The following is a 16,537-nucleotide window of genomic DNA, read 5'->3' as shown; positions in this document are numbered from 1 at the left end:
GAAGCTGCAAGTTCAGAACCTCTCTGGGACTTTGTAGGATGGAGAGAGAGACAAGACAACCGTGCACTGCATGACAGTGGAACCAAATGCAAACCTGTCTTTATTTCAGGTCATGTTAGTTTTGCATAGAAGCACTGTTCACAACAGCAGTCCATCCAGTCAAAAGCAAATGATTAAGAATTCAGTTTTTCAGGCTACTCCTCAAAACGCCTCCAAATAGATACATAAATTATTTATAAATATGAAAATTTACTACAGAAACATTGAGTAGTGTAGCATCCACAATGGAATTTCCAGCAGTAAGAGTAAAACCAAATTGTCATAGGGTCAGCTCCTTTGGTGGGAACTGATCTCAGAGCATTTCAATTCCACACTAAGAATAAAGAGAAACGATCTCTCTACCAAGCCAAGGCTATTGTCCCTCATCTTGCGCTTGCTGCGAGTAAAGACAGGCCTTCACATCTCAGCCCTTGAGCAAAGAGTACAGCAAGTCAGGTGGCACAGAACAGTCTCTGGGGATTCTGCTCCCACCCTGGGCGCAGTCACCACCTGTGTTGCCAGCCCATCTCGGAGAGGAAAGGGGAAGGTGCTACAGAAGACAACTGGCTCAGGAGACGTTCCTCCTTCTCCCAAGGCCAATCGCAACATTCTGTGTCATATCTACGGCAGAAAGTTGCAGCGTTTCTGCTCCCCTTCAAACCGGGCATGTTGAGGGAAAAATAATACACTATACACTCCAAAACACCTTGGCCCCAGCGGGCCAGGTAATCCCTGAAGCTTTATCTGACCTTGGCCCATTCTGTGATGTGGGAAGGTGCATGGTGCGTTGTCAGTGGAGGTGCTGCACAGACAGGAGACAGAGTCCAGCTGCTACAGCTCAAGACAGGTAGGTGGGGGCTCTGGCTTCTGGGAAGAGCTGTATGGTCAGAGCAGGGCAGCAAAACAGCAGCAGAGATGGGGCTACGGTACCAAGATAACTGTTAGCATTTCACAGCTGTCTGGGAATACCGGGGTGTGTCCTGGAATACATGTGTACGTGTGCTGTTGTCTATTAAATATCATTAATTGCTCATTAGTAGTAGTAGTAGTCCCTCCCCCACCTCAACATCTATGGTTCAAGGGCAAATCCAAGCCATTTCAGTGTCTGCTGCTCCTTGCCATGGGGATGCTGAACAGGAACCTCCAGGTCAGTCATCGGCAGAGATGTTGCACCAGCTGCTCAAACTGCTCCCGGTGCTGGTAGATGTAAAGCTGGGTATCCCAGAGAGCGTTCACCAGCACGGTGTCATTCACCTCATCCAACATCACCTCCGTGTGCAGCTGAGGGCTGAGCCTGCATACAGCAAGACAGCATCACCAGCTGGGCACAAACACGAGCGCGACAGGGCAGCAAGCGTGCCAAGCACGAGACTTGTGCGAAGTGGCTCCCACCGTCCTGGGCATTCGCTTCCCCTTATCTAGCAGGCTTCCCCCTCCTTCAAGGCACAACCACACTCAAGGCTGAGACTCAGTTCAGCAACTGCACCACCTAAGGCACGAGCCTCAAAACACGCTGTGCGTGGTGGAATAGGGCAGGATGCACATCCCCTAAGGACCCTGTTAGACAGCATCCCCCGAGCCCCCACTAACCGACCCCAGACAAGGCATGCTCGGTGCATCAGCTCATAGAGTGGGCTGCGGCATCCCCCAATATGTCCCTGAGGCATGAGGAGAGGGACAGGTCTGGGAAGGCATGCTGCTGGCGGGGACACGATTTGGGATGACGCATGCTACAGCCAGGTCTGAAGTGAGAGGGCTAAAAATAGGTCCGTGCAGAGAGCGGAAAGGAAGCTCCTACCGGAAATATGGGACATCCGTCATCTCGCACCAGGCCCTGGCACGATCCACAGCTGGGCCATCTGCGTCAGTGCACTGCAGGAGAAACAGGCCCACAGTTAGAGCCTGACTGTCACACTGCTCTCCCCCTGCCTGCAAGAGGCTCCCCTGGCACCAAGTCGAACTTGCACAAGCCGCAGAGGGAGAGGGAAAACCAGGAGCATCCTGGATGGCAACATTCACCACCAAGAGTGGGGTAGCTTTTTGTTTCGTTGGTTTTTTTTTGTTTTATTGGGGTTTTTTTATTGTTTGGTTGGTTGGGTGTTTTTAAACATAAGAACAGTGCTCCTGGATCACTGGGACACAAGGAATTGCACCGCACAGATCCTCCATCCGTCACAGCACCGAGTGGATTCCCTTAAAGAAACCCCCAGGATGATCTGAGTCACAGCCTCCTTGGGATTTCATCTCTACCCATTTCTGTCCAAGCCCAGAACCAGTAGAGCTGTGATTACTGCAGGCTTTCTGGGCTATCCTGGGACAGCTTCCCTGGGAGCCCTGAAATAAAAACAGGGGAAGCAGAGGGACCTCTCCAGGTATTTTCTGGCTTTAGGAAGCTAAGAGGAGATAAAGCGACAGAATTAAGATTACAGTCAAAATCTCAGTTCTGATCTTTCTGGCTTTCATTCATTTGGAGTGTTTTAATGCACAACATTTAACGAGCTTCTTTCTGAAGCATCAAAGAATGTATGCCTATTACACACGCCTAACCACAGCTCTGAACTATTGCTTTTTATTAGTGATACTCCCACTTCTCTAGCATTTGCTAATTTCCCCAGTGGGGATAACAAAGCTTTTCTAAAGAAAAATTAATTGCTGTTTTCTGAGCGTGGTATTTTTGGTCCAGGTTGCTCAGTCGGTAATCAATGCTCCCTGGAAAGATACTGAGTTTCACGAACTCACATCTGCAAACGTTCCTAGGGGTCACTGACCACCATCCTGTCCTCAGCTCTCCCACACCTTAGCTCCTTATAGCTGCAGGAACTGCACCTTCCTTGGCACCTGAAACCCCAAACAGGCAGACAGAGCTTCAGACCTGTTGTGCTCCCACAATTCTTAGGTTACCCACTACATCCATTCCTTGAACTGGCCATGGTTGGAGCAGTTCCAAGGAAATACAATTTTCTTCCAGAAGAAGAAGCTGAAAACTGGAAACCTTTGCTTCCTCTCCGCAAGCAGCCCCAGGGGTCTTCCCCCATCCCCTCTTCCCAGTACTCACACAATCGACGACCATCTTGCCAAGCTCCCTGGCCCCGAAGACGGTCTTCGCCAGCTCCCAAGGGTTGGAGGGGCGGAAAACATCCACAGAGCTCACTGGGACCTGCGGAGGCTTCCCGGTCCCCAGGGAGACCACCAACCCCAATTTTCTTACTTTCTGCCCCTGACCCTGTGGACAAACAAGAGATTTGTTTGCAAGGACCAACAATTAAGGTGGAGCATGTCTTTCACAGCAGTCCTGGGGAAGCTCTGAAAGCCAAGGCAAAAAGCTCAGTAGCCTTTTCTCTCTCCCATCCTCCGCCTTTAGTACTGCCTGGTGAGACAGGTATAATCCACATGACTCCAACAGTTGCACTGTTCTGTTCCTTACACTCCTGGCTGCACCCAAACCTATGGGATCACCCCAAAGACAAGTCCTAGGACCTGACGACTGTGAAACAGTCCAACTCTTTCAGTCATTTTGGCAACGCACCTCCCCTTTCAGCTACAAGGAGCAGTAGCTGCCAGTAGTTAGTCATCTTTCTGAGGAACTTGCCACACCACAGAAGGCACTTCAGCCTTGCAGAGTGCCCCACCGTTGTCTTCTCCATTTGTTTTTGGGCAGAAAAAGGCCCTGCAGAGCTGCGTCAAGGGCCGCACACAACTATTAACTGAATCATCCTTGCTCAAAGTAGCAAGGACAGGTTTACGGGGCTGCCTCCCTCTCTCACACCCTTGTCAGAAGAAGTGTTTCACCTCTCAGCCACCATATTCCCCTCCATACACTCCCCTTCTAGGGTGCTGCACTGCTAACTTGTTTATCCACTAGAGAGGCATCCGTTCCCAAACCATCTTCCCCTTCAAGGAAGGCTCAGTGGAGCCAATAAAGCCCCAGTTACCAATCAGGGCCAGATTTCCCATCACCTTCTTGATCAGCGTCTTGTTGTACTCGTGGATCTCCGTCATGGCATCGAGGGTCGGATTGTTGGCTAGCAGCCCACCATCCAGAAAGCGTCCTATCGGCCGGAAATAAGTGGGAGCTGCACCAGTGCAGCGGGCAGCACGCCATACAAGTTGGTCTGGAGGGAGAGAAAGCATACGGCCTCTTGCAGCAACTTTCCTGTGTGCAAGAAGCACCCCGCCTTCACCAACACAAAGCAGGAGGGCTTGCAATCCCAGAAGACCCTGCCCTAGATAGTTGTGCCTCTGCTTGAATGCACAGGATCATTTGCGAGGGCTTTAAAAGATGTTCCCACCACTTTCTACATATCCTATCTACGTATTCACTCTCTACCAGCTTCATTGCTGCTATTTTGACGGTGAAAGAGTTATGTTTGCTAGACAAAGAAAGAAGCAAGCTGGAGGGGGCTGGATACTTCAGTTACACAGCTTTTCCATGTTAATCTGCTCCTGAGAGCCCAGGAAGAGGTACTGTCTGTACACAGGACCTCTCTAGCAGACCCTTTCCTCATGAACCTCGCTAGGCAGCTCCTGTTCCTACAAGAGAAGCCGAGGGAGAAGGAGAGAGGAGAAAAGGGAACCATCACTAGGACCAAGTTACAAGTCAAGATCAGGGATGAGCCATTGCTGGGACATCCCGATTTTCAGAGCGAGGGAGGAAGAACAGGAAATCTTCTGTCTCTGAGGGACGGCCCCCTCCCCTGCCAACCAGGTGGACTGCTGTGTGCCAGCATTTACCTTCTGGCTGAGTGAGTGGTTTGAAAGATGCGCTTGTCTTGTATTCAGTGGAGGTTTTTGTCTCTGGTACAGGGTAATTCCGGAAAAGGTGGAGCTCAGCTGGCTGCCGGTCGCATAATGTCCCTGTCACTATAACCCTGGGGGAGAGACATGACAGAATAAGAGTAAAATGGAAAAAAAACATACTTACAGCTTCAATAGTCTGTACATCACACTCCTCAAGATCTGCTCTAAGGAGAGGCTGAGCATCTCTGCCGAGAGGGGTCTAGAGCACACTCAGGAGAGCATCAACCAGTGCAGCCCCAGGCAGGACTTACTTGGGTTTTTGGACATCTGTCATTTTGGTGTTTTCCCCAAATTCCTTCTTCAAGAACTCATCCAGGGGCTCCGACTCGTAGGGCCGAGACCCCCGGAACACCATGTCCTTCATGCGGAAGTACAGGCAGCGCATGTAGTCCATGGACTTCCCTGAGACGGGCAACAGCGTCGGCAGAACCAGGGGTGGGATGAAGGGCAGGCAGAACAAACAGCACATCAGAGCTGGGACTTTCCAGGACCAGCAGGAGATGGGAAGCGTCACTCCCAATCCCATCCCCTTCCCAGGCTGCCTGTCCTCTGCTCAAGCCTCAGCAGCATGACCGGGACGGACTAAAGAGGAAGGGCAAGCTCAGATTGTGGTTTCCCACTACCAGAACGTGCCGCCGATCACCTTGTTGTGAAAGCCCCATGGAGAGAGCAGGAAGAACAGAACATTGCACTCTGCCCCCACGCACTTCCCAAAACGCAGAAAGCTGCTCAAGGCCAGCTGACATGAGAATTGAGCACAAAGCCAGGTCTAGGCTTTCCTTCATTAACGAACATCCCTTTCCTCCTTTGGTAGGGACAACAAATCTCAGTCAGGACTCGGGGACTCCCACCCCGCATCCGCTCCCCACAGAGGAGCTCTCCAGCCCACAGGAGTGAGAAGGGGCCCGTTATTTGCAGTGTCCTCACCGTGTACAATAGCCAAGGCCAAGATCCCCCCAGTGCTGGTCCCCGCGATCCAGTCAAAAATCTCACGAACGGGACGGCCCGCAGCCTTTTCGATAGCTAGGAGGAGCTGGATGAGCACCAGGCCCCGGATGCCCCCTCCATCCAGGCACAGGAGGCGGTCGTGACTGGAGAGAAAGAGAGACACAGATGACTGGGAGCTGTGGGACAGCTTACAAATCACAGCACGCCACATGGGAACACGGCCCTGGGGGTGGGAAACCAGGTCGTTAACAAGAACGCTGCTGTGGACAGCGCAATCGGTGAACAACTAAATCCAGAGGTGCTTCCTCAGATGCAAATAAGACCAAACACGGCCAGATAAGCTTCATCAGAGGTGGTGCAACACCACTTGCTCTTTTAGCCATCTCTAACCTCTACACCAGAGAGACATTCACAAGCCAAAAATGCATTCAAGTCCCTTATTATGCAGTAATAGACATTGCCTCATAAATAAAAAACGGACAGCCCTAAGTTCCTGCTAGCAGCACTTCAGTGCCAACCCTCCCTCCGCTCCGTGCAAGGCGAGGTGCAGGCACTGCCAAGGCAGCGCACAGGCTGGCAAAGGAGCTGGGGTGAGCGCCAGGGCAGCGTGTGGAGATGAGGAAATCACAAAGCCAAAACAGCGTTTGGTGCCCAGCGGCAGAGGGGAGGGACAGAGCAGGGGTTTCACCTGCTGAGCTCGGGTTCCACTGCAGCTCCAGAGCTGCAGGCAGGAACAGGCAGTGGTCGTTTATGGGAACAGAGATTTACCGCAACAGGGCACAGGGGGGTTTCTGGCAAAAACTGCAACGTCCATGGACACTAAATAATGTCAGCTCTGAGGATGCCACACCCACAGGTGTGGGTGGGGAGGAATTCACACACACAGCTTTCACCTTCAAATTGCACGGGAGCCTGGACAGAAGCTGTTCCTCACTTACTTTCTTCTACCTTCACTGGGCGAGTCCACAACATCTGGTGCCTTCAACAACTGTCCGAGCGTTGTGGAAACATACAGAAGGTCCTTGTACCCTAGAGGGCCATGAACATGCAATAGGAAAAAAAAAATTAGAGACCAATTTGCTACCTGAACCCTCTGATACGTGCCTCAGAGATATTAGTCAACCAAACTATACTTAATCATTTGGAAAACCTTCAATTATTCTTCCTACTTTCTCTCTGTCCCCAGAAAACTTGGTCAGGATACCCAAACCTCCCACACCTGCAGTAAATCATTTCCACCATAATCACACAGAGAACATCCAACTCCCTTCCCAATCAAATAAAGCTCCCTGCAGGAGACACAAGTCACCTTACCCATAATCACCAAGTCCCCCCCCCCAGATTAAACTCCGCACCAAAGAGGAGAAACCCCGTCCTTTAGAGCAGGCAGCTGGAGATGCACTGGCAGAGACAAAGGATTTGTAGAAGCAGATGATGAGCACAGTAGGTGAGAGAGAAGGCAGAGCCTAGCAGCGTGCCCACTACGCAGTTTACTGCAAGCCGTAAGATAAAACCTAAATCTACTCCTGCGAGGTAACCTAGGCAGGAGAGCTGGGCGGACAGGGTGGCTTGTCATTACCCCTCAGCTGATGTACACCCAGGCCACCCTGGGTGCAGGGCACCAATCCAACCTAGGTGAGAAGCCAGCCTGCAAAACCAAAAGAAGAAAGAACAGGGGGAGAGAAGTTAAAAACTCCTGCCAGCGCCCAGGCCGGAAGGTGGCTGTGGATGACAATGAATGTGGTGAGGAGTTTGTTCAGGGGCCGAAGTCCAGGAGAAAAAAGGGTCTTGCTCTGTCACTGCATCAGAGCTGACACTGGGGGAGTCACCTTCACAAGGCCATGGTGAGAAGGAAGTCCTGGTGTCACCAGCCAGTGAGACTTGTGGTGACACAGATGCACTCCAGGGCCTGGGGGGGGTGGGGAGTGTGTTGTCCTCTAGTCCCACAGAAGGGGCTTTGCAAAGGAAACCACCAACCTGAGAGGGGAAGCGGACCCTAAGCAGCTGTGATCTGCCTGCTCACGAGGGTCAGAGCCTCCCTCCAAGCCAACTCACCCACTGCCCACTCCATAACCCCTCACGCTGTCCCTGCCTGAGCTCCAGAGCTCCCCAGAGGGGGAAAGCCCAGCACCAGAATAGACCCATGGGCTTATTCACACAGTCTGGGCAGGACAGAGCACAAGCTACAACACAATCATATGTCCTAAGGTAGGCTTTTCCTATGCGTAATGTAAACCCTGTGACCAGGGTTGCTTATCCTTGGGCTTCATCCCTTCCCTATCCTAGCTGCTGGCCTCCAGGATCTAAACGAGCGACACTTCTAATTTCCTTGTGCCCAGCATGACACTGGGAGGTCCTCGAGGCAGACCCGCAAGCACCTCCCCTTCTGTACATGACCCAGTGGATAAAGTGCATGCAGGCAACTAAGTCCTACACCTCTTCCAGGGGGGTGAGGGAATCAGTCTTCCCCTTCCTTTTTACAGAGCTGCATTGTGTCAGGTCTATAAAACAAAAGTTTAGAGTACAGGAGTTTAGAGTACACACACAGGAAAAACAGAGAAAAGAGACGAGATCCTGCAACAACTGAACGAAGACAGTCACCAGAAACGGAGAACTAGGAGACAGTCCCCAGAACACGGCCCATCTGAAGAAGAGATCTGAGACAGCACTGTGAAGCAAGAAGGGAGGAAAGCGAGGGAGGGCCAGGGGAGGCTTTACCTAAGCTGTTGAAGCTGCTCCATGAGGAAGGTTGGCCTTCCAGGAAGGAGGCGGCAGATGGTGCCAGGCTTGGGGAGTCGGGATTGGGTGGGTGGCAGCGTTCGGTCCCTACAGTTTGCAGCAGGTCTAAGAGCACTTTCCGGTTCGCACCTTAGGTGACGAAGGGGGAGTCACAGATCAGAAAGAGAATCAGTGCACGCACACACCAGGGGGGGCTCTGCCAAATTCACAGCAGCCCTGGCCCTCACAAAACCTCTGGGATGACCCGGGGAAAGGGAAAGCACATCCCAGGTATCTCTCCCTGAACACCAGGCAGCAGGACTTGTGCACAGCAGGGGTACCCAACGCTGTGCAGCTTCAAGGGTGTGTGCCGCACACTTCTTGCCACTGAAGAAACGCCCGTGTCTGCTTACGCCTGGGCAGTTCAGCAGCAGCGCGTCATCCTGTTGTGCGCCTGCAGTGCCTGACATCGTGGCTTGAAAGAGGGGGAGTGTGTGCCAGCTCTTCCTCTTGCATCTCTGTCTCATAGAAGAGAAATTCATCAAGGGCTATTAATACAAAGCCTACACCACTAGCTCAGGAAGTGCCTACCCTGTGAGCGACTAGAAGCTGGCAAAGCATGTTGGAGAAGCATCACTCACGCTTGGCATGTTTTCACCTCTCCCCAAGACCCTGTTTTGGCCACCAAGGGGAGACAGGATGCCAGGTTCACCCTGTAAGGCTGCTGACGTGCTCCCTCACCTTTGCTGCTCCTGGCTGCCAACAGCCCCGGTGTCTCCCCAAAATCATTGGGGATCTCGACATCTCCTCCAAACACAACAATCGCTTTGATCATATCCAGGTGGTCATGCTAGGGGACAAGAGAAAGCTCAGTCAAGAGCCACGCTCCCCTTGGCTCCATCATCTCTCATTCCCTCCCTCCTTTTTTTCAGTAGCCAAAGCACCCACAAGGGATCACCCCATGAAAGACAACAGCTAGAATTTCAAAGGAGTCTGTCCCTGCTTCAACCCTTCAAGCAAATTCTCTCTCTCTTTCCCAGCAGCCTCTGCAGAAAACTCACCTTCATGGCCAGGTGCAGTGGTGTGTTGCCATCCTGACCCCTGGCGTTGGTGTGGGCCCCGTGTGTCAGCAGTACCATGGCGCAGTCAAAACGTCCCCTCTTGACCGCAATGTGCAGAGCCATGTCAGCCGTCCGGCTGGTCAAATTCACCTCGGAGCCGTACTCAAGCAGCAGCCGTGTCATCTGTGCCCAGGCGTGCACGTGCCAGGTCAAGAAGAGAGAAAGCGATCATGAGGACAACCGCCTGGGCGCTCAAACGATGCAGATCTCACGGCAAGCAAAGCAGGGGAAGAGGCAGGACCCTTAGCCTGGACACGGCTGGCTGGCAGATGCCAGCTGCTTTGTTCCAGGCGCTGGAGATGAGGTTTCTCTATCTTTTACCACAGAACCAGTTGGTGGTTTCACAATCTGGCTAGAGCTTCTGGATGTTTTGGAACTTATGCAAGCGTAGCAACTGGCTGAGAGCAATGGAGAAAAAACAGTTCTTACTCAGGCCAGAATCCTTGCAGACTGGGGGGAAAAAGTTTGCTTTTTGATCTTCTCTTTATAGGCCAAGCAGATTTATGTCTGCTCTGAAACTCCACAGGACATTTCTGAGAGGAACATGTTACTGCAGGAGGGAAAGCAGTCCTGCCACATCAACGTCCCCTGCTTGCAACAAGCACCATTCAGGTGCTCCAGCATGGCATATCACACCACTCATCTGCCCATCTCTGGCAGAAGATGGACCATAACCCACACGCCACCACCCTGTGCCTACCTCACACTCCCCCTGCAGTTTTCAAAGCATCAACCTGCTTCCTTCCGTGAAACTGTCAGTAATGAGAAGAGAGCCCCCCCCAGGGGTAACAGCGACACTGCTGCAATTTCCCCAACAAAAAGGGAAAAGGGACAAGCTGGCCGTTTCACAGCCAAGGATGACACACTCGGGATGAGCCCACCAGTTCGTTTCACTGCAAGGCTCCACTGCTCTGTCCTCTGTGGCAAACAGCACTGATCAGCACCGGGCAAAGAGAATCAAACACCGGGCTGCTGGCTGGGCTCTGACACTCCCAGGGCTCTGCACATGCACTCGGGAAAGGGAGAGGTCGGCAGCAGGAGGAATTAACCGGGTGCTGGATGGCAGCGCAGGCCCTCGCCACAGATTGGCTCCATTTACCTCTGCCTTCTTCGCCCAGTGCAGCGGAGTGGCTTCATAGCGCGGGTCTTTGGAGCGAACCTGGCTGGCATCCACCTCGAGGATGGCCTGGGCACATCTGGCAAAGACAACAAGACAAAGGGATGGGTGGCTGCCGTCTTGACTCAGGGTCTCCACTCACATCAGCACCTGCCTCCCGTCCAGAGCCTTTCAGGAAACCCTTCGGCAGCAGCAGGCTCTCTGCAACAGCTGCAGTTTTGTTTTGCTCTTTTTAGAAAGGAAGGGCACAACAGGAAGCGTACAAGCAGCACAGCGTTTGGAAGAAGCAGGAGAATCCCTTCCCAATTCCAAGTCGTGGAGCAACATCTGAGTGCTTCTCCAAGACAGGAATATGGCTTCTCTGGAAACTCTCAAGATCCAAGGGCAAATTCTTCTCTTCTCCCTCCCTCTCTGTGGAAACGTGGGGATAAAACTGAAATAGTTAAATACTTGCTGAAATTAAGAACCTGTGTACTTCCCTATGAGTAAAAAATCACACCTACTGTGAATAGACTAGTATCTAGTGCCTAGAAATTTGGGTAGGTAGACTTACGAAACAAATACATGCTCTCCACTCTGAAACACCACCAAATAAACCATGTACAACAGATTGAGCCCCACTGCAAACTGAGGGACCTAAGCACATTTTTGGCTTGTGAAAGTGAATCTAATGTTGGAAAGCGCTTTTCAAAATGCTGAAAAATTAGCTAGTAGCAGCTAGTGTTGACTTGAGAGCTCTATTTGTAGAGCTTGGACACTGTATGAAAATTAAGTATTATAAAGCACACACAAAAAGAATCAAATTTCTCCAGGGAAAACAAAACAGGGAGTAAACATTGTGTCTCTTTTGATTCGGTTCCAGAGAGTGTTATTAAGAGTCAAGAGTACCTTTGGCCCACAGGAGACGGGAATAACTAGGCTTTGAAATGAAAGCTTATTAGTGTCGGAGCACTCAAAGACAGAGGTACATCAATTAGCAATACTATTTAAGCATCAGTAAATCATCTTCTTACAGCTTATTCTGAGAAAAAGTATTTCACAAACATTTTTTTAAAAAAATCCATGTCTTTCTCCTGATGTCCGATACTAAATAATATACAGATAAATTCAGGGAAAAACTTTTTTTTCCGAAAGTGTTTCTTTCTTTTCCACGCCAGCACTTCTCTTTTGCCAGGTCAGTGATGCAGCAGAGGACAGCACAGGACATCTTCCTACTGAGCACCGCCCTGAAAGGGGTCCAGTCTTGGACAATCCTGAGCAAGCAGGCAGGTCCTCAGACTGGAGGAAGAGCCTTGCTCTGGCAGCCCAAGCGGTTACTTACCCCTTCTGGGAGAACTTCAGTGCTGTGTGGATGGGGTAGCCCAGCATCCCCATGACACTGCAGCTGGCACGGCATTTCAGCAGAGACCGAACCATGTCCTCTTTGCCCAGCTGACAAGCGAGATGCAGGGCGGTCAGCCCTTCATGGCTCAGGTGGTCCAAGCCAGCAGTTGGGGTTCTGCCCAGGAGCTGGGAAGAGGAGACAATAGATAAATAAATAGACATGGAAGAGCACATGGAAGCCTCTCTTCCAGAGCTCCGAGGACAGACTCTGGAGCACTGGGTTCCTCACAATGCTACAGCCTGTCCTCTCCACCCCTGCTTCCAAAACAGTAGCTATGGAAACGCTCCTTGTTTTCTCTCCCCAAAGGGTTTATCACTGCTCTCTGTGCCCTGCTCCTCTGGCCTGGGTGCTTCTGAGACACCCCTCAGCCGAAAAGGGCTCGCACCACCTTGAACGACACAGCCCAGCAGACTCCCACCGTCTCCCACTGCGTGAGCCAAGCTCAGCCCAACCCAATGAGTGTGCTAACTGAAACCAGTAGTTTCCTCTCCTGCTGCAGCCCCACCAGTTACCACGGCCAGTCAGCAGGCAGGAGCTCAACCTCCCCTGCAACTCCACCGTTACTTTCAGACACAAACAGGATTCTGTTTAAAATATACATGTGGGGATATGTTTGAATTTTCCTATTCTCCCCATAAATTTTAGACTTGTTACCTGCTGACTGGTTTGTCACACAAAAATATCCCACTGCTGTACTGGGGAAACCCTGCAAGCCCTGGTGCACACAAGAGAAATGGGATTTAGAGTTTCTTTTCTCTGGTTTAGCAAGGAATCAAGAGAGAAAAGAAACAATCAGGAGACAGATCAGATCTGGAATTATTTCTGTAACAACAAGCCCAGGTGCTGCCATCAGAGAAATAAAGGAAGAGGATATCTTTTTAATACAAAGGTCCCAACTGCCGTGCTCCACAGCACAGCAAGCCCTGATTGTCATCCCTCCCCCATCACGCATTAGGAAACCCCAGCACAGTCTGGCAGGCAGAGGGGGAGCTGTCACAACAAGTATTGGGCAAATGTGGGGGTGCAGCCATAGGGAAGAGCCGACCTTGTGCTCGCACTGGGTGCTGGGGAGCTGACAGACCTGAGGAACCAACGTGGAAAGCCACCCACGCCCTTATGAACCCTGTCGCTCTGCCCAGCACTTCTCAGCAATCGAGAATGCCTCCGGCTTCACCCTGTCTCTGCCTCGAGACTCTGATCGCTGTCGCCCGTGCAAGGCCACTCAGTTCAAACAACAGGTTCTGCAGCTCAGGAGAGCCCAGGGCGGCTCCAAACTGTCCTTCAGACTGTGGGCAACACATGCTCCCCCACAGCAGCCTAAACACACGCTCCCCCACAGCAGCACTCTGCCCAGAACCAAATACCCTGCTCAGAGGAGACAGAGAAGGGACAGCCAAGGGCCTGGGGAATGGCAGGATGAAGGCCTGATGCAAACAGCAATGGACACTTTCTGAGGAAACTTGCTTAATATCCTTGTTCCACTGCAGGGTGGAATCTGGAGCCTGCGTACGGGAAACAGCACCACTAAAGAGGGAAGAAAGAAGCTGAAATCAGCCTCAAGCATTAACTCAACGCTGCTGCAGAGGGAACTGACTTTCTCCTCCCCTGTCTGCAGCTATTTTCCTGTCTCCCTCCTCACAGCATAGAGAGGACCATTGTAGTCCCCCTCTCCCCCAGCTTTGAAATTGCTCTCACCTCGATGATCTGGGGGCTGTTCCCTCGCACAGCATAGTGGAAAACGGTCTCCCCGTTCCTGTCCGTAATGTCCACCCGAGCGTGGCACTCCAGCAGCTCCAGCAGGCACTCCATGTCTCCCTTGCGGCATGCCAGGTGCAGCGGGGTGCAGCCATCCTCGCTGTCCGTGCTGTTCACGCAGCTGCAAGAGATGAGTCAACGTGAGGCCAAGGAAGGGCTGCAAAGATGAGGATGTGCAGCTGCCCTGGGAGCTGACAGGAAGGTACCTTCCACATCTGCAACAGGCCCAGCTGGTGCGAACCACAAGGTTCACAAAAGCCCAGCCTCTTGCCAGAGAAAGAGCACAGGGAAGGGCCACCAAGCCCTGCTGTGGACCCTCTCCCTGACACACTGCTCAAGTTGGCCTCAAGTTGCGCCAAGGGAGGTTTAGATTGGACATTAGGAGAAATTTCTTTACTGAAAGAGTGGTCAGGCCTTGGAACAGGCTGCCCAGGGAAGTGGTGGAGTCACCATCCCTGGAAGTATTTAAAAGACGTGTAGATGAGGCCCTTAGGGACATGGTGTAGTGGGCATGGTGTGTTGGGTTGACGGTTGGACACGATGATCTTAGAGGTCTTTTCCAACCTTAATGATTCTATGATTCCTCTGCCCCCCATATGGGAGCAGCTCCCCCTGCCCAAAGGAAGGCAGGAGACAGGTCACAGTCAGCAACCTGGCAGAGGTGCTGCCATTAGTCCCCAAGTCCCCTAACCCTTCACTAGTCTCCCCTACCCCCAACAAACTTCCCCATGGAAAGAGAGCAAGAGCTCGCGGCCAAAAACCATTTCCAGAAAGACAGTCCTACTGTACCTCCTCTCTCGTGGTTTACAAAGTCAGCCACAACCCCCTCCAAAAAGCAGCTCCACAAGGGCTGTAAGGATCTAACTAAAGCCTCTAGCAAAACACTTCAATCCTTTAGCTCAAACACCAGAGCTCCAGGCTTTAACGTCCACAGTAGCAGGTTGAAAGCCCACCAATAAGCTTTCACAGCGACCATCGGACCACATCTGTCATTCAGGCAAGACACACCAAGGCCGGCACTTTTAAACTCGACCTCTGCAGTAACCACAGGTGTTAAGTTCCCTCAAGAAGCAGCCCCCATTGGTTTGGTACATCAAGCTGGGATACCCTAACCTGGCCAAGCTCGCCCTCCCGAGCTCGTTCCCAGCAGCAGGCCCACCGGAGACCCCTCCCGCCCCTTGCCTCAGAACATGGTTGTGCCGGAAGCTTTCACGATGGCCGATCTCCACCGCGACATGTGCCACGGACCAGCTGGGGTGGTTGCGGAAGCAGTCGCTGAGTTTCTGGAGATCCTCCAGCGACAAGGGCTGGCGCGCGCTCTCGTAGAAAGGGTGCAGCTGCCTGGCATACAGCTCAAAATGCAGCAGGGCATCTGCTTCATTGTCGAGCTGAAAGAGCCTGGAGGAAAGGCAAACGCAGCGTTGGTCTTGCTCAAAGAAACAACCTCCATCCCACATATCTGAGAGAAACAGCTCTTCTCCAAACATTAGCGCTGCGGACTTTCCCATTCCTCTTTATCTGGTGTCATGCTTGCTCCAAGGGAAGAAGGGAGCTTACTTCATTAGCAGAGAGCATCTCTTCTTCCTGAGGAATGTTAATTTTTGGGCCGAAGTATCCTGTGCTCCAGATGTTAAAGCAGCAATGGGTACAAGTGGAAGTGCATGCACCTGTGGGTGTTCTGACCCGAGTACCTATTTCACAGTTGCCTGTTTTCACAATGTTTGGACTCTGCCCTGCCCTGTTCTCACAAACTGTTTTGATGACAACTCCTCCACCAGCACACGCAAGGGCCTCCCGCTCCTCATGAGCCCACCTGCTGATCAAACACATCACACCGCACCCCCAGCCGCGAAGCGCCCCGGTCCCGAGATCAGAGATTTCAGGTCTTTAGCTTCAGGCTCGAGTAGCGATTGCTACAGGTCTGTCACTTACCGGAAAGCCACCTGCGGGCTCTGGGGATTCACCAGCAGGCAATCCCACGAGCGAGCGAGGTTGTTCTTATACAGGGCCACCCTGCCTTCCTCCCTCAGGCGGGTATGAGCGGCATACTCTGCAGCCGGCACCTCCTTCACCCGGTAAGGGTTTGTGAATATTTGGGTGACGCTGTTGATGGTATTCACCAGCCGGCCAAAGAACTGCATCTTTCTGGAGCCTCAGGCGGCTTCTCCCCCGCCTCCTGAGGGAAACCCGGTCGCAGGCCCTGCCCGGCCCCTGCCCTTCCCTGACCTTAGCGACCCAGCGTCAGGAAAGGGGAACCGAGAGCCGCCGGGGTGACACACCGCCCGGGAGGAAAGCCCGGCACCGGCGGTTTCTTTTCTGGCTCTTCCCGCTTCTCCTCAGCGCCTCACGGCGACCGCCGACCTCTGACCTCCCTCGCACGGGCTTTACTCCGCCACCTAAGGCGGCAAACACCCCCCTCCACAGCCAGCCCCGGCGCCCTGCCGCGCTGGGAGGGGAAGCGGGGCCCGGCGGAGCGGGGCTGGGGGCGGACCCACAGCCTGGCAGGGCCGGGCCCGGTGCCCGGGGTGCGGCGGCGCCCGCAAAGCACGGCGGGCCCCCAGCCTCCTCCGCGCGGAGCCCCCAGCCCGCTTACGCCGGCCGCCCGCCAATCGCCGCGCCGCCCCCGGGGGCGGGCCAATCAACGGCGCCGCGCCCGGG

At 52.8% G+C, this 16,537-nt stretch overlaps 1 protein-coding gene across 2 annotated transcripts; it reads right to left on the bottom strand.

Annotated features, from left to right (window-relative positions):
• Nucleotides 1–74: 74 nt before the first annotated feature.
• On the bottom strand, nucleotides 75–16,498 carry PLA2G6 (phospholipase A2 group VI). 2 transcript variants are annotated; one of them, XM_075155363.1, is made up of 17 exons: nucleotides 15,812–16,498; nucleotides 15,062–15,277; nucleotides 13,820–14,000; nucleotides 12,062–12,249; nucleotides 10,723–10,819; nucleotides 9,564–9,746; nucleotides 9,244–9,352; nucleotides 8,503–8,652; nucleotides 6,723–6,813; nucleotides 5,764–5,927; nucleotides 5,480–5,641; nucleotides 5,088–5,238; nucleotides 4,771–4,907; nucleotides 3,997–4,151; nucleotides 3,095–3,262; nucleotides 1,838–1,911; nucleotides 75–1,333 (listed from the first exon to the last, which is right to left on the bottom strand). In XM_075155363.1, the coding sequence occupies exons 1-17, from the start codon at nucleotides 16,018–16,020 to the stop codon at nucleotides 1,192–1,194; spliced, it is 2,577 nt and encodes an 858-aa protein (XP_075011464.1). In that variant the 5' UTR covers nucleotides 16,021–16,498; the 3' UTR covers nucleotides 75–1,191. The 2 variants fall into 2 exon arrangements, with proteins under 2 accessions (XP_075011464.1, XP_075011474.1); XM_075155373.1 differs by lacking the exon at nucleotides 5,480–5,641.
• Nucleotides 16,499–16,537: the final 39 nt, after the last annotated feature.

This window comes from Calonectris borealis, chromosome 1, assembly GCF_964195595.1.
Source record: "Calonectris borealis chromosome 1, bCalBor7.hap1.2, whole genome shotgun sequence".
Taxonomy (NCBI): Eukaryota; Metazoa; Chordata; class Aves; order Procellariiformes; family Procellariidae; genus Calonectris; species Calonectris borealis.
Note: the sequence above shows the minus strand (reverse complement) of the source record. Positions and strands in the feature narration are given on the sequence as shown.

Excerpts from the sequence above, each read along its gene's own strand:
- PLA2G6 (XM_075155363.1), bottom strand. The coding sequence starts at position 16,020 with ATGCAGTTCTTTGGCCGGCTGGTGAATACCATCAACAGCGTCACCCAA. Across the intron at positions 12,250-13,819 it reads ACAGCCCCCAGATCATCGAG|CTCCTGGGCAGAACCCCAAC; the intron begins GTGAGAGCAATT and ends TCCTCTTCCCAG. Across the intron at positions 5,928-6,722 it reads CCCAGTGAAGGTAGAAGAAA|TCACGACCGCCTCCTGTGCC; the intron begins GTAAGTGAGGAA and ends CTTTCTCTCCAG.